Source organism: Rhinatrema bivittatum, chromosome 5 (genome assembly GCF_901001135.1).
Source record: "Rhinatrema bivittatum chromosome 5, aRhiBiv1.1, whole genome shotgun sequence".
Lineage (NCBI taxonomy): Eukaryota > Metazoa > Chordata > Amphibia > Gymnophiona > Rhinatrematidae > Rhinatrema > Rhinatrema bivittatum.
In genome coordinates, this window is record NC_042619.1 from 108,532,702 (window position 1) to 108,560,355 (window position 27,654).

Genomic DNA, 27,654 nt, shown 5'->3' on the forward strand with positions numbered 1-27,654 from the left:
ATTGTCACTACCATCAAACCCAGCAATGAACTTAAGGCTAGCAACAAAAGAATACAAGGCCTTAAAACAACCCCCCCCCCCCCCCCCCCCCCAAAAACACATGGATGTATTTATTTTTTTTCCTCTTTGAGCTATCACCTACTTATTTTTATGTATCAAGTTATCCTAAATGGTGGTTCTTTAAATTGTTGCACGCTCCCTGGGAACTGTTGTGAACAATTGCTTGATGTGGAATAATCCAACTCCTTGTATAACAGTAGGATTCAATTACCAAGGTAATTGTGAGACTTTTCAGATAGCATCATGGCTGCTTCCAACCTAAATGTTTTTATTGACACTAAGTTTTTTAGGTGATTTAAACCAGTATTTCCCAACCTTCACATGCCCAAAGCACACCTACATTAACAAAAACGTTGTGTGGTTTGCCAACCTGCACAAAGAAGGCAGTGCAGACACGGAAAGGACTCATATGACCAAATGAAGAGCTAGTGAAGCACTGAAAGCCCCACCAGTCTCTTCCAAAACTTAAAACAAGTGACAAGAGGCTATGAAGGCACATGAACCCATCATGATGCCCCAGTTTTTACCGGAGAAGGGGGAAGTCGGTGTGAAGTGGGTAGCTAGCTCAGTTACCTTGGCTGCCAGAGCTCCTTCATTACTGTGCTCCTAACACTCGGTGAGTCACATCCAGTATTTTATGCATGCTATCATGTCTCAGCCTGGGCTTACGGCAGAGACTTGAACTCTGAGAGTGCTGTACAAAATAGGTCCCAGATATGTGTCCTGCATGGGCCAGGGCTCATGCTATAGCTAGGAAGAAGCATGCAGGATCATGCATGTTCTCAAAGGAGTTCCTATCAGTTTCACTGCTGGTGTCTCTTTTTGTTGCAAGACAATGTGAGGAGAGCCCCAGGTATTTGCCTGGATCTGACCATCAGGCAGTGGTGACTTTGGTTTGGTTTGTGGTTTTTTTTTTTAATTTTATTTTTTTTTTCTGTGGTGTACTGGATTAAACACATTATACAGTTGGCATGGTTCTTATTTGTCTACTTTTTCACTGTTGCTCTGTCCTAAGTAGCTGGCACTATTGCATAAGGTAACACAAGTTGTCACTATTTTCTTTGTTCTTCTCTCTGCTACCATCTTTCCTGATGTAGTAGACAGGCAGCCTTGGGCCCAGCTGTTCCCTGAGCTGTAGTAGCTGCATGATCCGTGAGTAGACTGAGCCAAAAAGCTCATACTAGTGGAAGGACAGCTATTGGGACAATGTGCACTGACAATACAGCAGCTTTGGAGATGAGTTGGGCCTAGGGCTGCAGTGTAACGTTTTTGCATCAAGGGTGACATGAATGGGTAGAAAAGGAAGGCACTGATACTTGCTAGGAGGTTGGTGAGAAAGTAGCAAATAACGGACTTCCAATGGCAGGGGTGGCCAACCTTCTATGCAGCAAGAGCGAAGAACCAAATGTACAGTGTTGGAGCCTCATGTGGTCAAGAGACAGGAGGGGGTGGGGGCACCTTTTGAGGAGCAGAGGGTTACTCAACAGGGACATTTCCGTCCCCTCTCTACCAGTATCTCTGTTCTCCCACCCTGCCCCTACCAGTGTCCATTCTCTCACCGTTTTTCTAAATCCCTTCTGTCCCCAGCAGAGGCTCTCGCTCTGGCTCTGCCCCAATGTCTCTCTCACTCCTCCTACCAGTCTGTTACCCTGTTTTCCCCATCTTTCAATCACACTATCCATCAAGTTCTGCTCAATTCCTGTTCCTCTCTTCCCAGCAGTTTCAGCATAACATCCCCCCCCCCCCCCCCCCCACACACACACAAGAACATTGGAGAGGTCTTGGCAGTTCCAAAATAAAACCTCCCACTCCCTTGTCTTTCTGCTATACTAATCAGAATGCTTGGGTTAAGAACATGCCATACTGGGTCAGACCAAGGGTCCATCAAGCCCAGCATCCTGTTTCCAACAGTGGCCAATCCAGGCCATAAGAACCTGGCAAGTACCCAAAAACTAAGTCTATTCATGTTACCTTTGCTAGTAATAGCAGTGGCTATTTTCTAAGTCAACTTTATTTTATTTAACAGCTTTTCTATACCAACATTAGAATGCACATCATATTGGTTTAGATCTCAACAGTAGGTGGAAAATACAATGAACAGGGTTGGGAGAGGGACAACAGTAGAAACTCAAGGGCAGGAGGCTCTAGGGGGAGCCTGAAAATTAAACTAGAGAAGTAACAACTCGATAGGTTACATATTTACATGATCCAAATTACTTGGAGTGAGTCAAAGATAACAGAGAAGTGGATGAGAGAGGTACGTGGAGTTAGTCTGGAAATTCCTGGTGGAAGAGCAAAGCCTTTAGCATTTTCCTGAATTTAGTATGGCAAGGCTCCAGGCGGAGGTTTGTGGGTAGGGCATTCCAGTGAATTGGGCCAGCAATTGAGAGAGCACGGTCCCTTGTTGCTGTGAGTCGGGCCTTCTTGAGGGGTGGGACTTGTAGGGTGCCTTTTGAGATTTGCTCTAATGGGGCGGGTGGATCGGAGCGGTTCGCTGAGCCAAGAGGAATTATTTGTGTATGATAGTGAGAGTTTTGAATAGGATGCGGGATGGGGAGCCAGTGGAGGTCTTTGAGGATGCGGGTTATGTGGTCTGATTTGCATTCGTTCATGATTATCCTTGCAGTGGCATTCTGTAGTGTTTGGAGTAGGGAAGGCCAAGGTACAAGGAATTGCAGTAATCCAGCTTGAATGATACAGTGGATTGGATGACTGTTCTGAGATCGTGTGTGTGGAGGAGTGGCTTGAGTTTTTTATAACATTGCGCTTGTAAAAGCCTTCTTTTAAGTCTGATTTAGATGTGGATCAATTAGAACGCCTGGGTTTTGTAGAGGTGGCTGTAGGGTCGTTGGGAGGAGAGAGCTTAAGGGTTTGGTGGTTGTGGATGAGGAGAAGCTCAGTTTTTGAGGAATTGAGGGCAAGTTGTAGGGAGGTGAGTAGTGAGTTTATGGATACAAGGCATTTCTCCCAGAAAATTAGTGTTGTAGATAATGATTCACGTATAGGGATGATTTGTACATCATCTGCATAGATGTAGAAATTGAAGTCAAGGTCAGATGATGGCAGAGGGGCAGGAGGTAGATGTTGAAAAGGGTGGATGATAGGGAGGAGCCTTGGGGCACTCCTTGGGTGAGGGCGAAATGTGTGGATTCTAAGTTGCCAAGTTTAACAGAGAAATGTCTGTTAGCCAGGTAGGATTTGAACCAGAGTAGGGCTATGCCAGAGATACTGATGTCAGCCAAGCAGGAAATGAAGAGGTTGTGGCTAATCGTATCAAAGGCTGCAGAGATGTCAAGGAAGGCAATGAGAAAGCTATGACCGTGGTCAAGGCCAGTGAGGAGGGCATCTGTGAGGGATAGTAGAAGGGGTTTCTGTGCTCAGGTTCTTACGGAAGACAAATTGTGAGGAGTGAAGAATGTTGTCTTCAAGATAGTCCATAAGCTGGATATTCACCACCTATTCCATGATTTTGGCAATGAGGGGGAGATTTGAGATGAGACGGTAGTTGGCCTGGTCTTTAGGGTCAAGAGATGGTTTTTTTCAGCAGGGGTTTGACGACTGCGTGTTTTAGGGAATTGGGAACTGAGCCAGCAGATAGGGAGCTGTTAATGATGTCTGCTAGGGGTTTGGCAATGATGGGGATGGATAGGAGGGTTTTGGTGGGGGTGGTATTGGATGGGTGGGATGCGGGCTTGATTTTTTTTGAGAATGGACTCCATTTCCTTGGAGGTGAGGTCGATGGTGTTGAGTGAGTTGTTGGGGGAGGTGTGGTGGTTGCTGGGCATGGGAGTGGTTGTGGGAGAGGGAGAGAACCTGAGGAGTATGTTTGTTTTTGTTATGGAAGAATTAAGCGAATTCTTCACATTTTGTGCTGGCTTCTTAATTGGCGATGAGAGGGGCGGTGACATATGAGAAGAGGGCTTTGAGGTTATAAATATATTGATGTACTTTGGCAGCGTAGTAGTCACATTTGGTAGGTGGTGGAGTGTTGTTGGGTTGGGTCTTTACGCCAGGCTATGTCGAGGGTGAGGTTATCCCAGGAGCTGAGTGCAGCTTCAGGTGAGGAGCAGTCTAGTTTTCTTAGGGATTCGGAGAGTGCGGTGACTTCTTCAGACGAACAGGGTTTACGGAAGGAGAAGTTGTTTTGGGGAGGATTACAAATGGTGGGTGGTGCTTATGGTAAGGTGAGTCTCAATAAGTGAGTGGTCAGACCAAGGGACAGGGGTGCAGGAGGTGGGAGATGGTGTGTGGATGCAAGAGTTGATGAAAATGAGGTCTAGGGTGTACCCCACTTTGGGGGTGGATATGACTTGGGTGAAGCCTAGGGCCTGTAGGGCGGCAAGGAATGTTTCACATGTTTTTGAAAGGGGTATGGAATCTACGTGAATATTGAAGTCCCCTAGTAGTATGGCAGGTTTATCGTAGTTGATGTTGGATATGAATTCAGTGAGGGGGGGATTGTGTTCCAAAATGCCTGGGGCTAGGCAGATTTGGAGATCTATGGATCTACCCGTTCTAGACCTCATGATTTTAAACACCTCTATCATATGCCCCCTCAGCAGTGTCTTCTCCAAGCTGAAAAGTCCTAACCTCTTTAGTCTTTCCTCATAGGGGAGCTGTTCCATTCCCCTTGTCATTTTGGTAGCCCTTCTCTGTACCTTCTCCATTGCAATTATCTTTTTTTGAGATGTGGTGACCAGAATTGTACACAGTATTCAAGGTGCGGTCTCACCATGGAGCGATACAGAGGCATTATGACATTTTCTGTTTTATTCACCATTCCTTTTCTAATAATTCCCAACATTCTGTTTGCTTTTTTGACTGCCGCAGCACACTGCACCGATTTCAATGTGTTATCCACTATGACACCTAGATCTCTTTCTTGGGTTGTAGCACCTAATATGGAACCCAACATTGTGTAATTTATAGCATGGGTTATTTTTCCCTATATGCATCACCTTGCACTTATCCACATGAAATTTCATCTGCCATTTGGTTGCCCAATTTTCCAGTCTCACAAGGTCTTCCTGCAATTTATCACAATCTGCTTGTGATTTAACTACTCTGAACAATTTTGTGTCATCTGCAAATTTGATTATCTCACTCGTCGTATTTCTTTCCAGATCATTTATAAATATATTGAACAGTAAGGATCCCAATACAGATCCCTGAGGCACTCCACTGTCCACTCCCTTCCACTGAGAAAATTGCCCATTTAATCCTACTGTCTGTTTCCTGTCTTTTAGCCAGTTTGCAATCCATGAAAGGACATCGCCACCTATCCCATGACTTTTTACTTTTCCTAGAAGCCTCTCATGAGGAACTTTGTCAAACGCCTTCTGAAAATTCAAGTATACTATATCTACCGGTTCACCTTTATCCACATGTTAACTCCTTCAAAAAAGTGAAGCAGATTTGTGAGGAAAGACTTGCCCTGGGTAAAGTCATGCTGACTTTGTTCCATTAAACCATGTCTTTCTATATGTTCTGTGATTTTGATGTTTAGAACACTTTCCACTATTTTTCCTGGCACTGAAGTCAGGCTAACCGGTCTGTAGTTTCCCGGATCGCCCCTGGAGCCCTTTTTAAATATTGGGGTTACATTTGCTATCCTCCAGTCTTCAGGTACAATGGATGATTTTAATAAGTTACAAATGTTTACTAATTGGTCTGAAATTTCATTTTTTAGTTCCTTCAGAACTCTGGGGTGTATACCATCCGGTCCAGGTGATTTACTACTCTTCAGTTTGTCAATCAGGCCTACCACAAATTCTAGGTTCACAGTGATTTGATTCAGTCCATCTGAATCATTACCCATGAAAACCTTCTCCATTACGGGTACCTCCCCAACATCCTCTTCAGTAAACACCGAAGCAAAGAAATCATTTAATCTTTCCGCAATGGACTTATCTTCTCTAAGTGCCCCTTTAACCCCTCGATCATCTAACAGTCCAACTGACTCCCTCATAGGCTTTCTGCTTTGGGCCGTCTGATCCCGGTGGGTCTTCGGGCTCATTCTACTCTATCGCAAGCAGCCTCGTGGGTGGAATGTCAACAGGTGTTGCCGCAGGAAATTTGTCAGGCGGCTACCTAGAAATCTACACACTCTCTTGCCAGGCATTTATCACCCGGATGTCTGGGCCCCAGAGCCAGATTCCTTCAGGGCTAGTGTGCTCCAAGTGGCACTCTCTCAGTCCCACCCTGGTTAGGGAAGCTTTGGTACATCCCAGGAGTCTGGACTGATCGGGTACGTACAGGGAAAGGAAAATTGGTCCTTACCTGCTAATTTTCGTCTTTATAGTTCCGCAGATCAGTCAAGAGTCCCTTCCTTGGGGAAATGGAGTCCACTCGGCCGGTAGCTATTCTGCAGATTTATCGAATGCTCTTATACTGTATGCCCCCCCTTTACAGGGTATGAGTACAGGCATGGTTTCATTCATTACGTTACAGGTTTTTATTCCCTCTGCTCTTCTGGGGGGGGGGGGGGGGAGTTTTATAGTGGAAGCTATGAGTTACGCTGTATCCAAGCAGAAAGGTTAATACTGACTAGACTCTAGGTGGCACCTCAGGGTATAGGGCAGAGTCCATTAAAACTTCTGTCTCCATCTGCTGGAGGGGAGGCAAAACCCATGAGTCTGGACTGATCCGTGGTACTACAGGAATCAAAACTTAGCAGGTAAGGACCAACTTTCCTTTTCCTAACGTGTAGCCAGGTGGACTTGGAACCAATGGGTTATGTGTTCCCCTGCTAGCAGATGGAGACTTGAGTCAGGTTTCAAAGCTGATGTCGCCCTAGATATACCCTGCAGTGACCTCAGCCATTCAGTATATCTATCTCTTAGGAAGGCACAATCCACATCTACTATCAGGAACACAGTACTCTTTAGAAGAGGAAATTTTACCTTTAAATTTCTCCTTTAAATTGGAGAAGGATTGAGCCCTGCTCTCCTGTGGTGATACCTAATGGTCCCTCCCCAGTTGAGAATTCCTGAGGCGATTTCAGGGATTCCTCAGATGTGTCTTGGTCCAGTAGTTAGTTCCTGGCATGGACTTTGCTGCTGAAGCAGCTAAAAGGCAGCAAGTGCAGGAAGCAGAGCACGGCAGTGACTGCCTATACCCTCTCCCCCTGAAGCCAGAGATAAGTCTCTGTACTCGACCAGTAAATGCTGAGCCCAGGAAAGTAAAAACTCCTCAGATTCAGAGACGTGGAAGGGCCCTGGTAAGTCTTTTCTTTTGATCTCTTGCTCTGCATGCCATACTGACGTTCCTGATCCCATTGGGGCAAGGGAAGGGGGGGGTTTCAGAGTGGGTTGAGCAGCCCGCCGATGGGCTAGGCCCCACTTCAGGCTTGGTGAGGCACTCCACGTGGCAGGTTGTGAGGCGCCATCTTGCGCATGGTTGGTGCGGCACCACTTCACCTGTAGACAATCAGTACGCGCAGAACTCTCAGAACCTCTCCAAACCTGGTCCCTCCCAGTTGGACGGGTCAGACATGACCTTATCCGGTTGTACCCTGGATTTGAAGAATCATGGGACTGTCCTCAGGAGAGAAGTTCAGCAGTACTTACCCCAGTTCCTCCTGGCCTAGGCATGGACCCAGTGACCTTCTCTTGGGCAGAATTCTTTCAGGGCTTTCAAGCCTTTATTCAGGCTCAGTCAGCTGCTGCCCCTGCCTGGACTGAGCTCCATCTGGGAAGGCCTTGTCCTCCCAGCCCTACTAGCATGCCTTGCCTCACCAACTGTATCTCTGACAGGGACCCAGACACATTGGATGACAAAGGGGATGCAGGCTCATTGGAGGACAGGGAAATCACTCCAGACTTGGAACCATACTGGACCATGTTACGGTTTTTCCACAGAGATGAATTGCCGACTGTTTTCCCAGACCCTGAAGACTCTGGGAGTTCCCGGCATGGACACTGTCGGAGCCAAAGAAGAACCACATCCTGGTGTCTCTGCTATTTCCTGATGCTGGAAGCCTTCCAAGAGTTAATTGACCTGGAATGGGACACCCCAGAAGCCAGCTTAAAGGAGGGCCAGGCATTGGCGGTTGTGTACCCTCTGGACCAGAGGCCAAAACTCCTGCAGTTCCTGAAAGTGGACGACCTGGTCTGCACTGTTACGAAGTAAACTATCCCAGTAGAGGGAGGAGTGGCCTTAAAGGACGTTCACGATAGGCAGCTGGAGTCTATCCTTAAGCATGCCTTTGCAACAGCAATGACTGCAGATTGCTTCCTGTTGTGACCTGGTGGCTCATTTTTGTATCTGCTTCTCTCTTGAGAGGCAGTTAGCTCAGGGGCCCATTCCAGAGAGGCGATGGAGCCTTGCTGCAGTATTCCTAGTGAATGCAAGCTCTGACCTAGTGCGTACCTCTACCAGAGGGGGGTAGCCTTAGTGATGGTGGCCAGAAGGCAACTACGGCTGTGAAACTGGTCAGCAGACACGACCTCTAAGGCAAACCTCACAAAGATGCCCTTTAAGGGATCCCTCCTATTTAGAAGCAAATTGGAAAAGATGGCCAGTAAATGGGATGAATCTCCAATATCGTGGCTACCGGTAGATAAAAAGAGGTTGCAGCGCCCCTCACCTATGAAGGGTCAGACTAGGGGTTCCCAGAGTGTTCGTCCCTACAGAAACTTGCCATTTTAGATATCTTGACCTTCAGGAAGGTCTCCATCCTTTCGGAGCAGTCCTCCAAAAAGAGGAACTGGTTCAGGCTCAGGTTCAACCTGAACTCATCAATGAAGTTTGGCCAACCCATCCACATGACAGGAAATAGGGGGCTGACTATCCCTCTTCTATTAGCGGTGGGTTGAGATCACATTGGTCAAATGGGTACTGGACATCATGAGAGAAGGGTACACTCTGGATTTCGCAGCATCCCTTGGGACATGTTCATGATGTCTCCTTGCCACTCCCAGTACAAGAAACTGGCAGTGGAATCTAAGCTGATAAGGCTCATCAGTTTCAGGGTTATAACTCCAGTACCTACACCCCAGGAAAATATGGGGCCATTATTTCATCGTACCCAAGAAGGAGGGTTTCTTTTGCCCCATTCTGGACCTCGAGCATTGTCCTCTGCAAATAATTCACTTCCGCATGGAAACTCTTCACTCTGTCATAACAGCCATACAACTGGGAATTCTTAACAGCCCTGGACCTCTTGGAGACCTACCTTCATATTCCAATCCGCCAGGATCACCAGCACTTCCTATGCTTTGCAGTACTGGGCCGCCATTACCACTTCTGGGCATTGCCATTCGGTCTGGTAACCACCCCATAACATTCTCCAAAATTATGGCTGTGGTGACAGTGGCAGCTCTGAGGAAAGAAGGGGATCCTGGTGCAACCTTACCTAGATGGCTGGCTGATTCAGGCGAAGTTGTTGGAAGAGATCCTCCAGGTGACCAGCAGGGTCACGTCCCTGCTTCAGGAACTTGGCTGGGTTGTGACCATGAACAAGAGTAGCTTCAAGCCCTCCTAGACCTTAGAGTACCTGGGAGTCTGGTTCAACACCAAGCAGGACAGTGTCTTCCTCCCCTCTCGAGGATAAGGAAGCTGATGGGCCAAGTGTGCCAGTTGACGAACACAATGTGCCCCAGGATGTGGAGATAGTTACAGGTCCTCAGCCTGATGGTGTCAACCCTAGAGGTAGTACCATGGGTGAGGTCACATGTGTGGCCACATGAACGCTCCCTGCTGACACATTGGAACCCACTGTCACAAGACTACTAGATTCACCTCCACCTACTGATGGAAGTATGTTCTCTGCTCCATTGGTGGCTACAGGAAGTTCACCTAAGCAAGGGTTGTAAGCCTGTCCCCACTGAGCTGGCTAGTCCTCACGACTGATTCAAGCCTCTGAAGGTGGTGAGCTCACTGTCAAAGTGACAACCCAGGGGTGATGGACCAAGGAAGAGGCGCACTAGAACATAAACTGCCTGGAAGCCCAAACTGTCAGATTAGCATACCTACAATTCAACTACAGTCTCCAGGGCCAGGCAGTCTGCATTATGTTGGACAACACAACAATGGTAGCCTACATCAACTGCCAGAGGAACCAAAAGCCACCAAGTGTCTCTGGAAATAGACCCCTTTATGGCATGGGCAGAGTTAAATCTACAAGGGATCTTGGTCTCCCACATCACGAGAGTCTGCTGTCGTGTTTTTTTTTTTTGGTTTTTTTTCCCAGCAGGGAGTGTCTGGATTCAGGAAAATGGGTGTTGTCAACCAGAGCCTTCCAGCTCCTGGTAGATCATTGGGGCCACCCATTCATCAACCTACTGGCCACATCCCACAACATGAAGTTTCCCCGATTCTTCAGTTGCAAAAGAGATCAGCACGCTCAAGGGAATTGATGCCCTGGTCCAGACCTGGCCAGAGAAGGACTTACTGTGTCTTCCCTCCATGGTCTCTGCTGGGCAAGATCATTTGAAAGATTGAGCGTCACAGAGGATTAGTCCTTCTGGTGGCCCCGGATTGGCCCAGATGCCCTTGGTATGCAGACATGCAGAAGCTTCTGGTGGAAAAACCCCTTATACCTTCCTCTGCACAGGGATCTTCTCCAACAAGGTGTCAGCCTTCATGAGGACCCAACTCTGTTTTGTATTATTGTCTGGCCCTTGAGAGGACTCGCCTGACGTAGCATGGATATTCGGTGGCAGTAATTGCCACCTTGCACCGTGTCCCTAGATAGATGAAGGAATTGGAAGACTACTGACTCCTATGTCACTTAAACATCGGTAGACTGTTAGTACAGTATTTAGAATGTTCAGAACCAGTGCGCAAAACAGCTTTGTTCTTCACCATGGAAGGAAACGAGGCAAAGCAGCTTTGCAAGCTCATAGCTCGCTGGATCAAGGAAGTGATCATGGGAGCTTATGTAGAGGCAGGGAAGCCTTTACCCCTTCAGGTTAAGACCCATTCCACTAGGGACCAGGCAGTATCCTGGGCAGAAGCTAAGTTAGTCTCCCGTCGACATCTGCCGAGCAGCGATCATGGTCTTCCTTGCACACCTTCTCCAGGTTCTATCGCCTGGACGTCCAAGCCTGAGAAGATACAGCCTTTGCGAGGGCGGTGCTAACAGGACCATAGGCAGCCTCCTGCCCCATTCAGGAGTAGCTTTTGTACATCCCATTGGTCCTGAGTCCATCTGGCTACATGCTAGGAAATGGAGAAATTACTTGCCTAATTTCATCTTTCTTAGTGTAGACAGATGGACTCAGCATCCTGCCCATGAACAGTGCCAAGGAATCGCACATGAATCTCAATCCCAAAGAGGTTACAGGTAAGCCATCCTATCCCTGGATCTGGGATGCAGTGCTTATGTTTTGGTTGAGTACAGTTATGTTGCCAGTTTTAACGAAGTGAAAAATTTGAATAAAAAATAGTCTGTTCGCAATGGCTTTTGAAGAGAATACTGAATGGCTAAGGTCACTGCAGGAGTATATCTAGAGTGACGTCAGCTTTGAAACCTGACTCAGTCTCCATCTGCTAGCAAGGGGACGCATAACCCATTGGTCCTGAGTCCATCTGTCTACATTAAGGAAAATGAAATTATCAGGTAAGTAATTTCTCCAATCTATACTTAAATGCCAGTGCTATTGCATTGGTAAGGTAAGACTTCATTACTACTTCAAACATTACCCTTTTTTTTTTTTTGAATTTGACAATTTTTATTCAATTTATAACAAAATACACATCCACATAAGAAGCAAACAGTAGAACAACTCAAAAGGGTAGGAGTCCATTGACCCCCACGAAATCCCCTGAGCGATATACCCCTTCCCCCCTGACAGAGTAGCAAAGATCAACATAGAGACCGTCAGAGCACCTTACACAGGTCGGTGAGTATACCAAAAGGTAGACTGCAAACATAACACAAGTTATGGAATTAATATCATAAGTGGTACAGAGCATCATTCACTGAAAAATGGAGTAGGGCAAAACACTTAGATACTGCAGGAAGCTAATCAGCTCAAGATTGGGACGCATACCTTCCAGCAACAAATCCAGAGGTTAAAAAGGATTACGTCAAGCCTAATGCAATCACAAAAGGTTTCCAGGAAACGGTAAAGGAAGGAAGCCGGTGGTGTCTGGAGGCTGTCAAGTAAGCCAACCGATAATACAGGTGAAGTTTCCCCTTGATCTCCTTAAGGGAGGGGACGTCCCCCGACTTCCATTTGGCCGCTATGAGGCTGCGGGCAGCTACAAACACCTGAGCGCAGACTCTATGATACTTCTTGGGCACAGTGTCAGGGAAAACCTGTAGCAGAGCTGTGGTTGCAGTAGGGCTCATGACTATGTCCAATAGACCACCCAACCAAACATTACCCTTTTTAAAGACAATTTTGGCAATAGTTTCTTACGAGGTTCTAAGTGTCTTTGAGCAACCTTTTCATTTCAGCTGTGATGTCTGAACTTGATGCTGTGCTGCCTGCAGGAGCAAAAGCAATGACACAGCAGCTCTTTTCCAAGGCAATGAGAAAGTTGCAAACGTGCATGTAAAATCAGTGCCTATAACTAAGCAGGGTACAAAGGACACTGTCTTAAGTAATAAATAAGATTTCAACTATATTCATAAGCGAAATGGGACTCTTAGTTTAAACTACTGCAGCTACCATTTTGAAAAACTCATTCTGATCAATCTGCAGCACAGACTTATTTGCTTAAAGAATGATTCCTTGCATGTTTTACCAGGACCAAGCAACATGTCTATCAATTTAGACATGCTTTATCTCAGGACAAGCAGGATGCTAGTCTTCACACATGGGTGACGTCACTGACTGCGCCCTATTGCGGGAAAAAACTTTGTCAAAGTTTCTAGAAACTTTTGACTGGCACTGTGAGGCCACTGAGCATGCCCAGCATGCCATGATATTCTCTGCCACAGGGGTCTCTCTTCAGTCTTCGGTTTTTCAGCGCTGCTCTAAGCATCACGGAGCAAGGAGCCCTGTGAGTGTTTCTCACAGACTTACTGACTAAAGTCATTTATTTTTCAAAAGATTTTCTCCCATAAGGGATCTCTATTTCCACTGGCCGGTGAGAAATTTTAGTCTCGTTTTTACTTCAAGTAAAAACTTTCTCTCTCAGTATTTTCCCCTCTTTTCATCGATGACTGTTGATGAAAAGATGACTTCAGGATTTAAAAAATGTCCGATATGTAATCGGACATTGTCTATCAGATCCACACCTTGAGTGTGTTCTCTGTTTGGGAGATAACACGATGTCTCATCCTGCCCTCAATGTGCAGAGATGCCTTCCAAAGGAAGAAAACTTAGACAGGAGAAAATGGAACATCTTTCACCTTCAGCGTCTTCCTTCTCCTTCAACATCGAAATCAACCCCAGCAGGAGTTTCCAAAAACGTTTTGCTGAAATAACATCTGGAAGGATCAGGAGATCAAGCATCGCCATCGACTTCAGTGTCGATAAGGTCGGTAGCAGAGCATAGGCACTGACTTCAGCTTTACCCCTCTCCCCGGGGGAACCGACCGCTAAATGGCAAAAGCATCAGGAAACTCCGCTACCAGCATCGGGACCTACATCATCGATTAAACCTACACAGGGCTCTGTGGAGGTATTATCAACACCCACACTGCATACAGCTGCTCCATCTACCCCAGCTGTATCTCAGGAATTGTCTGTTTATAAGACAAGTGGTGATCCAGGCCTTGAAGGAACAGACACCTATTCCGGCAATGATGCCGGTATCTTTGCCAATGTCTGTGACCCCACCAACCCCCGTCGCCTTACCGATGCCGGGGCCTAAATCGATAACTACGGTAACTTCGAATCGACCACTGAAAACAACCCCATCTTCATTTCCAATGCAGTCACAATCGGTGCCACTTCTTCCTGGGGATCCAGGACGCCCAGTCAGCAATATATCAGATCTTAATGAAAAAATATCAGGATCTGCTCGATTCTCTTCCCTCTAATCCACAGGAAGAGCATATTGAGGATCCATTACCAGGACCTTCAGGAATTCCTCCACCGCCTAAGACTTCCACAATTTCTCTGCAAGTCCAAGATCCATATGACACTTGGAACGATACAGATACTTCATCTGAAGAGTTTGTCTGATCATCTCCTCCAGAAGATTTCTCATTCACCACCTTTGTCCAGGAAATGGCGGACACCATACCATTCACTTTAGTCACAGAGCAACACACCAGACAACAAACATTGGAGATACTTCAATTTGTAGACCCTCCAAAGAAAGTAGTAGCTATACCAGTGCATGATGTTCTCCTAGATTTGCAACATCGTATTTGGGAACATCCCTGCTCAGTGCCAGCTGTCAACAAATGAATGGACAGTACATATTTGGTGCAGTCTGCTCCTGGCTACCAAAAATCGCAGCTCTCTCACCAGTCAGTAGTGGTAGAGTCTGCACAGAAAAAATCCAAAAGAATTAGGCCACATTCCTCAAATCCCCCAGGAAAAGATCATAGACTTCTTTTTTAGATTCCCTGGGAAGGAAGGTCTACCAAGAGGCCATGTTAAATTCGAGAATATCTTCATATCAACTCTACATGACCCAATATCAGATTTGTGGAAGCAAATGCAAGAATTCATTCCATCTCTTCATCACAATATCAAGAAGCAGTCCAAGCCATCATCCACAAAGGACTGGAGGCAGGAAAACATGAAGTACACGCAGCCTATGATGGGTTTGAGACAGCTTCCAGAGTGGCTGCATCTGGGATCAGTGCCAGGCGTTGGGCATGGCTTAAAGCCTCTGACCTCAGGCCTGAAGTCCAGGATAAATTAGTAGATCTGCCATGCCTAGGAGATAACCTCTTTGGATCCAATGTCCAAGATGCAGTTGCTCAATTAAAAGAACATACTGAAACCCTGAGACAGCTTTCCTCTATCCACAGGATCCACCTATGCACTCTGTCCATAGGCCTCAATGAAAAGAGACTAGAAGACCTTTTTATAGATGAAGACTGTTCTACCCTCCTACATCTAGGACCAGGTCTTCTAGAACACAAAGACCTCTGCCCAGACAACCTAGGGCGGCTAGGCCTCAACAGACACCACAGACAGGGCCTGCTGCTGGCTTTTGAGGCCACTCCCAGAGAACACAGCTTCCTCTCCAATCCTCAGCCAGAACTTCCGGTAGGAGGTCGAGTATCCTGGTTTTACAATTGGATTCCAATAACAGACTAATGGGTACTTGCAACAATATCTCGAGGTTACCAACTCAATTTCCTCTCAGTTCCAACAGATTTTCTTCCGAGACCTTTCTCTCTCAGTGAAAATCACATACTCCAATTGCAAGTAGAATTATCCACCCTTCTGAGAGCCAGGGCTGTAGAGCTGGTACCCCGGTCTCAGAGGGGCAGAGGATTCTATTCCCATTATTTTCTCATTCCAAAGAAAACTGGAGGCCTACGTCCCATCTTAGACCTCAGAAATCTCAACAATTTTCTGAAAGAAAAATTCAGGATGGTTTCTCTAGGCACCATGCTTCCACTTCTTCAAACAGGAGACTGGCTTTGTTCTCTGGATCTTCAAGACGCTTACGCTCACATTCCAATATTCCCTCATTGCAAGTATCTGCGCTTCATGGTGGATCATCAACATTTCCAATACAGAGTACTACCTTTCTGACTTGCCTCCGCTCCCAGAGTATTCACCAAATGTCTGGCAGTAATAGCAGCACACTTGCACAAGGAAAGTGTCCATGTCTTTCCCTATTTAGATGACTGGCTCATCAGAAGTCAATCTCTACAAGGAGCTCTCACTTCTCTCAATCGAACAATTACTCTACTTCATTCGATGGGCTTTCTCATCAATTATCAAAAGTCCCATCTCACCTGCTTCAATTCATAGGAGCAGAATTGAACACCATACTCTCAAGGGCTTTTCTACCAGAGGATCGAGTGACAACACTTTCCCTACTGGCAAACTTGCTACGTTCAAAGAAACAAGCAACAGCTCATCAGTTTCTAACCTTAATAGGCCACATGGCCTCCACAGTTCATGTCACTCCTATGGCATGGCTCGCCATGAGTAACCCAATGGACTTTAAGATCACAATGGATCCATGCCATTCAACCACTACATTCTCAAATTCAAGTCACCCACCAGCTGTGTTCATCTCTGCTATGGTGGGCGAACAAGAACAACTTGCGCAAGGGCCTACCCTTCCAGCAACCAGCCCCACAGATCACTTTAACTACAGATGCATTCACCTTGGGTTGGGGAGCTCATATAAACAATCTCCAAACCCAGGGGACTTGGACAAAACTCGAAGCAACATTTCAAATTTCCTGGAACTTCGAGCTATACGTTATGCGCTTCATGCGTTCAAGGATTGCCTTTCACACTACTGTTCTGATCCAAACGCACAACACAGTAGCCATGTGGTACATCAACAAGCAGGGAGGTACTGGCTCATATCTCCTTTGTCAAGAAGCTGCACAGATTTGGGCTTGGGCCCTAACACACTCAGTTTCTCCGGGCCACTTATCTGGCAGGCATCCACAATGTACTGGTGGATCGACTCAGTCGTCAATTTCAACCACACGAATGGTCCCTGGATCCCTCAATAGCTACAGGATCTTTCAATGTTAGGGACAACCAACAATAGACCTCTTTGCGTCACACCTGAATCACAAAGTGGACACATTTTCTTCTCTACACAAACAGAAGAACCAGCTAGCCAAGGATGCCTTTGCTCGCCCTTGGAACTCAGGCCTCCAATACCACTCATAACCAAAACTCTAGTGAAGTTACAACAGGACAAGAGATCTATGATACTCATAGCCCCGTATTGGCCTTGACAAGTATGGTTTCCCACACTTCTAGACCTCTCAATCAGATCCAATTCGCCTGGGTGTAGCTCCCAATCTCATAACTCAGGATCAGGGTCGGTTGCGCCATCCCAACCTTCAATCCCTCTCCCTGACAGCATGGATGTTGAGTGGTTGTAATTTCAAGCTTTCAGTCTTTCATCCAATGTATCTCAAGTGCTTCTAGCTCAACGTAAACCTTCAACATGAAAGAACTATTCTTCAAAATGGAAAAGGTTTACTTTGTGGTGCAAACAAGAATATTGATCCTTTTTTTTCTTCCCCACAACTTCTCTATTAGATTATTTATGCCAGCTTTCAGACTCTGGTCTCCAGACTTTATCTGTACGGGTACATTTAAGTGCAATCTCTGCTTACCATAACAAGCTGGGAGATGCATCAATATCCACGCAACCTCTCATCAGATTTATGAGAGGTTTAACTCACCTTAAACCACCAATTTGGTCACCAGCCACAGAATGGGACCTGAATGTGGTTTTAACAAGACTCATGCGTTCTCCTTTTGAACCTATGAATTCCTGTGATCTTAAATTTCTCACATGAAAAACTATCTTCCTAATAGCAATTACATCAGCTAGAAGGGTTAGTGAGTTACAAGCGCTTGTCATGTATTCACCTTACACAAAATTCCTTCATGACAGTGGTTCTCCAAACACATCCAAAATTCCTTCCCAAAGTAGCTACGGAATTCCACTTGAACCAATCCATAGTCTTACCCACCTTCTTTCCAAGACCTCATTCTTATCAAGGAGAACGAGCCTTACACACCTTAGACTGTAAACGTGCACTGTCCTTTTACTTAAACCGCACTGCTGTCCACAGGCAATCCACTCAACTCTTTTTGTTTCTTATGATCCAAACAAAGCGGGTAAAGTAGTGGGTAAACATACTCTAACTGGTTAGCAGATTGCATACAGTTTTGCTATGAAAAAGCAGGCCTTCCTCTCCAAGGGCAAGAAAAGGCGCATTCAGTGAGAGCAATGTCAACCTCAGTAGCACACTATCGTTCAGTGCCAATTCTTGACATATGTAAAGCAGCAACATGGAGTTCTCTTCACACCTTTGCAGCTCATTACTGTCTGGACAAAGAAGAACGACAAGATTCAGCCTATGGACAAGTCTGTCTTAAAGAACTTGTTTCCAGTTTAATCCCAATTCCTTCTACATCCAACCTGCTGTAATCTTCGGCTGCCTCATTTTCACCAATAATACTTCAGTGTTACTTCACTACAAAATGACTCAGCCTCTAGCTTGCTAATCACCCATGTGTGAGGACTAGCATCCTGCTTGTCCTGGGATAAAGCAAAATTGCTTACCTTGTAATAGGTGTTATCCCAGGACAGCAGGATGTAGTCCTCACGAAACCCACCTGCCACACCACTGAGTTGGGTCAGACACGTTTTATTTTATTTTTGCTAAAGCTTATTGCTACATGAGACCCCTGTGGCAGAGAATATCATGGCATGCTCAGTGGCCTCACAGTGCCAGTCAAGTTTCTAGAAACTTTGACAGTTTTCCCGCAATAGGGCTCTGTCAGTGACGTCACCCATGTGTGAGGACTACATCCTGCTGTCCTGGGATAACACCTATTACAAGGTAAGCAATTTTGCTTTATCCTCCATCTGTAGCCTATTTACCTGAATTTTTCCAATTTCTACATTGGTTATTCTGTGCATTGTACAACAGAATGATACAGAGGAAACTTGTATAATTGATACCTTGTTGCAATCTGAGTTCCATAAAAGTATGCCAAGAGAGCAAGGTTAAGATCAAATTGTTTTTAGAAAAAAAATCTGATTGTGTAGGTTTCTCTCATCCATTAGACCCTTTCTAATGAGGACTTTGATTATTTAAAGCAGAGTGATTGATTACCTGGAAAAGGGGGGGGGGGGGTTTCTGATGTAGACGATGAAGCAGTAGTTTGCCTAGTCCATAAGGAAGAAATTACAGCACTAATATTGCAAGTAAATTATGCACTTAGCGACAAAGTAAGTCAGACACCTTGGGTTGGGATCCTATGAGAGCTCCATTATTCAGTGGCAATCTGTTTAAACAATGTTTCTAGAGTATTCTTACAATGGATTCAGCAGCTCCCAAGACTAGTGTCAGCATCATGTTATCTAGTGGATGGCCTATATGATCTCTTAAGGCTTAGCTCAGTCTCTAGCTTTTATCAGTAGGTGCTAGAATACATCTGGGTAGCAGATTCATAGTCAGAGGTTCACTCTATAAGTTACCCTTTAAGGGCAAATGCTATTTGGTGAAGAACTGGAGAAATTAGAAGTTTTGGAGAAACAGGGCGTCAATGCTTATCGGAAGATAGAATCATGGACCCTTCAGAGCATGAAGCCAGGATAGACTATAGATACTACCCTAGTAGGCAAAATGCTTCGTAGCTTCTGAGAACAAGGGGCAGAATACATCCCTTTTGTGGCACTAAAGTCTGGACTGATTCAACAAGGTCAGCTACTTCAGGTAACAGTCAATGTGGATCCAAAAGCATTCTCCTTGATTCAACCAATAGAACAGAAGTATTTCAAAGTGAATATGAAAATTACAGATCAGTGGGTCTTGGATATAATTCAAAATGGTTCTTCATTGGAACTAGCAAGTCCAGTGCAATCGTGGTTTCACCCTGCAGGACTCAAGCAAAGAAGCTTGCAATACAAACTGTGCTAGACAAACTAGTACAGCTTCATGCAATCTGCATAGTACCTTCTCAGGAAGAGACACTGCTGCTACTTATCCATCTTTCTTCAGAATGAAAGTTCTTTCTGTCCTGTACTAGATTTAGAGTGAATAAGAGGCTATATGTTCTGCACTTCCAAATGGAAATGCTTCATTTGGTAATGTCAGTTTGAAAAGAGGAGTTTCTAACTTTCCTAGATCTCAGAGGCTTATTTCCATATCCCAATAAGCAAATAAAAAAAATGTATGCTTCTGTATAACAGGAAAGCATCATCAATTGAGTACTCCATTTCAGGTTAGCTACTGCTCAGAACATTTACCAAAACAATGGTGGCTGTAGAAGCCTTCCTAAGAGAGGATGACTGGTTAATCAGAGCAAAGTCTCTTCAAGATGGAAATCCAAAATTTCCAGTTTTGGAAGTTGAGACTAAGGTTTTAATTGACTATCCAACCTAATCTCCAACCAACTCAATTGAATTTCTAGGAGCATGTTTCAAAACCATGGAAAAGAGTATATCTAACAAACAAAAGGATAGATAAGCTAGTTGGCTAGGAAAATCATTCTTGGAAGCCCCAAGAGCATGGGATTACCAACTATTGGGAATGATGGCTAGAACCATAAATTTAGTGTCCTGGGCAAGAGTGCATATGAGACCCTTGCAATGCTCTCTATCACGTTGGAGACTCCAGTTTCAGAATCATGATTATCAGCTTCTTCCTTTATTGGTGAAGAGCCTTCAATGGTGATCAAAAGGAGTACTACTAAAACCTCCAGAATGGATTTTAGTAACACATGCGAATGTAATATCAAAATCACCATGTCCAAGGAATAGGAGGCTTCTTGATCAACTAATAGATTGGAGACTAGATGCAAGAACACTTTTTTTTTTATTTTTTTTATTTTTTTAGCCTGCCTTCACTTCCAGCCAATTCTGAAGAGATGGGCAGTAAGAATTGTGTGTGACTCTAGTGATATCTACTTTTGTTACAATCAAGAAAGCAGTCAACTACTTTAACATATACAGTGTTTATGTGTATGGAAATGCTGTGATGTTTTTTCATAAAGATTCTTCCATTTCATCTTGGCAATTACAAATATTTATCCTTTTTGTGAAGTGAATGGGCACAGGTTTAGCACAATTCCTTGAAGGTTCAAGTAACAGGCTATGGCTGTTAGAGGAAGAATAAAGTCTCTTGGTGGTATCCCATCCTGATGTTGCACATCTTCTAAATTTGTAAAGAAATGTCGTGTTTTTTTTTGTTTTTTTTTTTAAAAACATGATTCTGCAATGGAATGTAAATTTTTAGTTTTGAAAGCACTAATCTCCTTGTGAGCCCTTTAACTTGCCTCCACCAAAGATCTCACTTTAAAGACAGTCTTTAGTGGCTATCACTTCTCCAAGACAAATTTCAGAAACACAGGTCTTGTCATGTAGAAATCTATCTTTTACAATTCAGCAAGAACTCTGTAACTATAGCTCCTGTTCCTTCTTTTTTTGCTGAATGTAATACCATCTGTCCATTAGGTTACCAGCATTTTCAAAGGAGGAAATTCTATGGAAAGCTATTTTTGTGGTGTCTGGAGGTTAACATAAAGGATAAGCTGCTTCCAAGTCAATAATACCAAGATGGCTAAACTTTCCTCTGCGTACTTTTTTAAAAGGAAAGGAGATTCCAGAAACTAAAATCCATATTCATCATCCTGGGCAGAATTACATGCTGTAAGTCCAGCAGATAGTTGCTTTATAAATACTTGGTTACATTTTTTTTTTCCAAAGATTGGATGCTTTCACAAAGGCAGATGCCTATGCAATAAGCATCTTGAAAGTAGGGTTGATAACCTGTCATCCAGAGTAGTTGAGCTTTGGTATTTTCCAACCATTCTGGACAGGTGTAGCAGAAAAACTAGGAAGAAAAATTATTTATTTGAATTTTTCTTTTTCTAGTCCAGAACCCCCTCAAAAAAAGGTTTTCAAGGGAGCTTCTTAATAAACCTTTTAATTTTTTTAATGTCCTAATCATTTTTTAATAAGTTTTGATAGTAGAATACTGGCTTAACTGGTTCCATATATATAGCATGTGTAGTAGTGGTGATATCAGTTAAAAAAAAAAAATTAAATCTGGTTCTCTGCTGTCTTCCCCCTGGAAGAGAGCCCTTACCAAAGCATTCTGGACTGGTGTAACAGAAATGGAAATTATATCAGGTAAGTGGCATGTCCTTGTGCTACTTTTCTGCCCTCTTGCTCCACCCCCAAAGTGACATTTCCACCCATCACACCCACCTCCATACCATGGCCCCTGCCTTAAAATTGGTTATAAAAAGAACTCTCAATGAGTCCCAAGGGTCTTCTGTGTAACTCTTAAAGCTGGCCAGTTTCACCCTTCCAGTGAAACTTCTATAAAATTTATTTGATAACCTCATTCAACTAACTCTATATATAGCTGAGAGCAAATATATACAGGAAGGGACAGAATGTCTATATAAATCCTGCCCCTCCAGTTATGTAACACTGTACAGCCACAGAAATTCCCTCCCCCAGTCAATGGAGCTTGGATGTTTCCCTTACAGCTAATAATACAAACAATATTTTTAAATTCTGGTGTCACCTCACAATTACAGCAGACACATCATGAACTAACATTAAACTCTGCAAAAAAGACACAATCTATACAGCAAACCTATCGTAACAGTAATGCCAAAGAGTCAAATAACACTACCTGCAAAAAAGCAGCACTGTAAATATTACCCTAGAATACCAATACACCACCTACTGGGGAAATGTTATAGATCCCTACACGCTAGCAGAATCTCTCACCTTCGTCACATGCACAGAACAGTGACAGACCCTCACAAAATACAGAATAAAGGATTAGACAGACAAAAACTGACTGTAGACAATAGAAAAACAGAATCGCCATTCCTTTTTAAAACAAAGCATTAATTATAACATTTAATCTCTTAATAGTATGGTCTTACTGTTATGAAACTCAGTAGAATAACATTTTAATTGGTCATATACTTTGTTTTAAATTTCCCAAGCACCAATAAAATTTCAAAATAGCAGACCCATCAAATTACACCCAATATTTAAAATTTTTAGGCTTATAAAAAAGCCCCTGGTGATCATACCTGGGAACTCTTGATTTTCCAGTCACCCTGAGATTTTCAAGACACGCACATGGACCTCCTCTCACATACCCACTCTGACCCTCTCTTCCCCTCCCCTCCTCCACGTACACAAGCTCTTATTCCTCATACACATAGGCTATCATTCACTGTCTCCCTCACACGCACTCATTCAATGACTCTCTGGCTCACACATGAATACACTTGATCCCTCGCATGCATGCACTGGCTGCCACACACACGTTCACTGTATCCCTCAGGCACACAATCCTACACACACATGCACTCACTAGCTCCTGTACATACATGTACTTGCTCACTCTCACTTATACACGTACACCCTCCCCAGGCTGGCACCCATTCATTCTCACACACCTACACTGAAGGCAGGCCTCTTCTCTTTTTTCCCAGCAGCCTCTGAGTCTGTCCTTTGCTGCCACTGTCACCACCGATGCATGCCTGTTGGGAAGGAGCAAAGCTGATCGCTGCTATTGAAGCCTTGCTGCCTTCTCTATACAGTATTACAAATTCATGGGGCTAACACTTCCTCCATTCTGAAGAAAGCACTATCCTCTTGAGTTTTTAATACCATAGGGTCTGCACAGATAAGGGGCACGTTTTTCTGCTAAGCCACAGGTGGGATAGGATCTGCTGGCGGCTGCATGGGCCTCCTTATGTTGGCCATCAGTGCCACCCCGCTCCCCTCTATGCCAGTGGGGCAGGATGAGGAGAGCTAGAAGAGGAAACAGACTGACTCGTCCCTGCTGTCTTGTCTGCTCCATCCTCGTTTGCCCCCCCCCCCCCCCCTGCTGCAGGCAGAAAGGAAGGAGAATACAGAGAAAAGCCTGCCTCTTCAGCCCCATGAAAATAAGGGAAGGGCTGGAGCAGGGAGCAAAACTGTCTGTTCTGCTGTGTGCCCCTTTCCAGCTTCTTCTCTTCTGTCCTTCCCAGTTGCTATGGGTCAGAAGGGCCAGAGCCATATCTTGCACATGAAAGAGCTGTATGTCGCTCCTTGAGCCCTGGGCTGTCCACCTTTTTTTGTCTAGGGCATCAAAATACACCCCAGCCCTACCTTATCTTCTGAATGACTTGCTGTTTCAGTGCCTATAATAAAAGTTAAAGCCAATTTAAATTTTCCTTGTTAATTAACTTTGCTTGATAAAAGCTTGAAGAAGCAAGAGAAACCTATTAAGTTTAGTTGCTTAAATATTTTGGGGATCTTAATATATTTAAAGACCTATAATAGTCCTGGAGCCATTGATCTTCAATCCGTTAGGAGAAAATCACATGAATATAATTATGCACTTTTTTCTTGTCTTGGGTTGTAATGCTTGCTTTGCTCTTCAATTAAAATGGCTTTGTATTTTGTACTGAATGAATACTTTCCCTGCTGGTAAACTTATCTTTTCTTTTTTTTTTTTCTTTCTATACTTGCCTCTCATCAATCTAGGCAGCTTACAAATTTTGCATACATAAAATTGTAAAAATACAATATCAATACAAAATGGTATAAAACATACAACATGAATAAGTGACTCTTGACCTTCTCCTCTAAGCCCTCCTGCTGTTTAACTCTTCAGACCTGTCTTTTTACCTTTAGATTTATTTATTTGTAGAGTTTTATATACCGTTATTTGGTAGAGCCATCATAGATATTATAACCCGCCTTTAAAAAGCCAGGTTTTTAGCATTAACCTATAAAGCTTATGCTCTCTTATTAGCTGTAACTCTTCTGGCATCAAATTCCAGAGAGTACCGGTCCTGCCACTGTAATCGCTCGTTCATGCACCATGTTCAAGCTAGCTCCTTCACTGAGACTGTTTACTTGTTCCATTCCACTCATTATTTTATAGACCTCTATCATATCTCCCCTCAGCCATCTTTTCCAAGTTGAAGGGGAATTGTTCCATCCCCTTTATCGTTTTGGTCGCTCTTCTAATTCTGCTACATCTTTTGAGATGTAGTGACCAGGACTGCACACAGTATTCAAGATGAGGTTGTATCATGAAGTGATAGAGGCATTATTATACTCTTGTGCTATATATCTTAAGGACAGCAGCTGTTTGGCATCTGATAGTATAATCTTATTGCTTCAAGCCTAAGATGGTACAATTATAGCTCTTCTACAGTACTCTAAAATGCTTGAACAATATTTTACTTCTGGATCACTAAATCAATTGCTGAGGGGGAGCAAGATGGGAATGGTGTATGCCACTTAAATACCTGAGAATTTGTGTTATGGTCAAACCTGGAGCCTGCTGTTTTAGCAGGGGAGGAAGAATATACATATTTTCCACCTACCTGCCCTTGTTAATTCTCACCCTTCCTTGTTTCCACCCTCCTGTAAGTTTTTAAAACTCCTTGACTTGTGCTCCCTTTCTATCCTCAGCTGAACTCAAAAGTCCTGGAATCACAGTTGCAGGCCAAGGTCTCTGTTCCAGGCTTATTCCCTGCTCCCAAACTCCCCATCCTATTCTGTTCTCTCCTCTGTAGGCTTTCTGAGGAAGGGGAGGGGGTGAAGTTGGAGCAGTCACAGCAAAGTAGAAAACAATTACACTGCTATCCAGCACCTTGACCTTCTGATTCCTGCAGGTTTCCTAAAAGTGGCTGGAGTAGTAAACGGAGGTTCTGACCTTTCTAGTGTCTGGCGAAGGCAATGGATACAAATTCCCAGAGCTCCCAGCTAGGTTCATGAATTACAGCATTTCCAGTCATTTTTTTAATGCCTTATTGCACACCCTACCTAGCCAATGCTCCTCTTTCCCCCACCTCCAGTCCATCTCTCAGGCTGAATACTCGACTGCTCAGAACCTGATAGTTCAAAGTATCAGTGGGCCTGTTATGGTGGTAGGATGCGGCTCAAGAGGCACCATTTCCAGGTTGGCAAAAAGAGCAGAGTTTATTGGTGGGGTGGGGGGGGGGGGTGAAGGCTCAGTCTTGGGCCCAGTTGTATGACTCAGAGGGGGTCTGCAATCTGCCATGCCCTTTCAGGGCCTAACTGGGCTGAAGGCGCTTGCCTCCTGCTGAGTCTCGTGTGCTGTGGAGCCTTTGTCCATCTGCATATACAGATGGACACAAGCCCATTCCACAGTATATATGCTGTAAAGAGTGCCTAAAATGACTTCCAAAAATGGGATGAGGAGCCTGGTAACAATGACACTGAAAGAGGATACAAGGGAAACATTGGAGCAAATGAGCAAAGAAACATATAGACATATTTCAATCACTAGGAAGACCTTGAATTCATTTAGTCACAACTCAGTGGTGGTAACTTTGTCTATAAAAAAAAAACAAAAAACAAACTAGGAAATGATTTTGGCTGCCATCAAACTGAATAATTAGATTACTAATTGGACTGTAAAGAGCTGAATCAGCTGGCATGTGAGACTGAGGGAGTACCTCCATAGTGCAGTTCAACCACTGTAATTCACCTATCTCAAAAAAACACAGTGGGGAAAACAGGGGACCATGTTTTTGAGGAGCAATTGAACCTTTTTTGCATGTCCCCTTAAATTCGCCTTTGGCCCTGATATTACTTGGTCTTCATCTTCCACAAGCTTTAAAAACGCAGAGCCCTGAATTTAGCTGGAATTTCTCTAATGGTCTTTCCTCCTTTTTTCTTCCCCTCAGTAAATACGAAGAGATTTATCCCCCAGATGTGGATGAATTTGTTTATATAACAGATGATACCTATACAAAGAAACAGCTGTTGAGAATGGAACACTTGCTACTGAAAGTGCTGGCTTTTGATCTGACAGTACCAACCACCAATCAGTTTCTCCTCCAGTACCTACAGAGGCATGAAGTCTGTATTAAGACAGAGAACTTTGCAAGGGTGAGTAAGACAGCGGGTTAAATGCTCCTGAAGTGAAGAACATATAGTACTAAATGTATGCAACAGTTCATGGACACCATGCAGTCTCCGCTTCCTGAAGCGTGCAGTTTGACAGATATAAGTCAAACACGGGGGGGGCAGATCTGGCGTTAAAAGGAGCAGGCCCTCTTGAGAATCTCTGTAGAAGTAACTAGTGGGTGAGTTAAGGCAGCCATATGCAGGAACATTAAGCTTCTGTTTTTAGAAGCAGCCTTGTGTATTTAGGCTAGCTTTAAATCTGGCAAGAGTGGGAGCACAGTACATGTGTTCTGGAAGTCTGTTCCAGGCATTTGTGCAGAAAACTGGAAGGTATGGAGATGCTCCATATGAGAGCAGTTTACCTGTTAGGTGATATTTGGGAAGAGGGGGGGTGTGTGTGTGTGTGTGTGTGTGGGTGGGGTGGGGGGGGGAAGAGGAGATGAAGTGAGCTGCTGCAGAGTAAATGTATTCATAGGCAAATACATGTAGCTTGAATTTTAGGTGGCAGCAGATTGTGGGCTATAATGTAATGATTCAAGAAGAGGCTTACATGATTGATAGAGGAAGATAAGTCCTGTTGAGTTTGAACAAACTGCAATGGACAGGTCTTTCAGCAGCAGACCCATGAGGAGCATACAGGAGGTGATAATGTGAATGGAGGTTCTGATAACAGGAAGGACAGATTTTGGATAAGTTGTAGGTCACTGTAGTGGTGTGGATGTGCTCAGGGAAGGAAATGAGTTAGGGGACTAGGAGAATAGCTCAGTGATCCAGGAAGTGGGTTTGGGGGAAAGATCCAGGGGAATTGGACTTCTGAGCAGCGCTGGAATGTCAGGTAGCAATGCTAGATAAGCAGGCTGAGACTTGCTGAAAGCTTTGGAAGAGAAGTAGATCTGCATAGATGGTACTGAAAGCCATGAGAAGATGACATTTATCAAGCAGGTATAGAGACGTGTTCAGGATAGAGCATGGAAGTATGCCAACTAATAATGGAATAGCACTAGAAAAAGATCCTCCAGAACAGACAGACAATGAAAATGCAATGGGGGAGGTAGGTAGTGAGCAAAACTGAATCTGTGTGAGGATATTGCTAGGAAACCA

The 27,654-nt window shown here is 44.4% G+C and overlaps 1 protein-coding gene across 3 annotated transcripts in view; it reads left to right on the forward strand.

The window, feature by feature from the left end:
• Window positions 1-27,654, forward strand: part of CCNA1 (cyclin A1) — a 60,118-nt gene that overhangs the window by 7,652 nt on the left and 24,812 nt on the right. For all 3 annotated transcript variants that reach the window (XM_029602720.1, XM_029602721.1, XM_029602719.1), the window contains exon 6: window positions 26,331-26,535. In XM_029602720.1, the coding sequence (XP_029458580.1) occupies window positions 26,331-26,535 (205 nt within the window). The remainder of the gene's footprint in view (window positions 1-26,330; window positions 26,536-27,654) is intronic.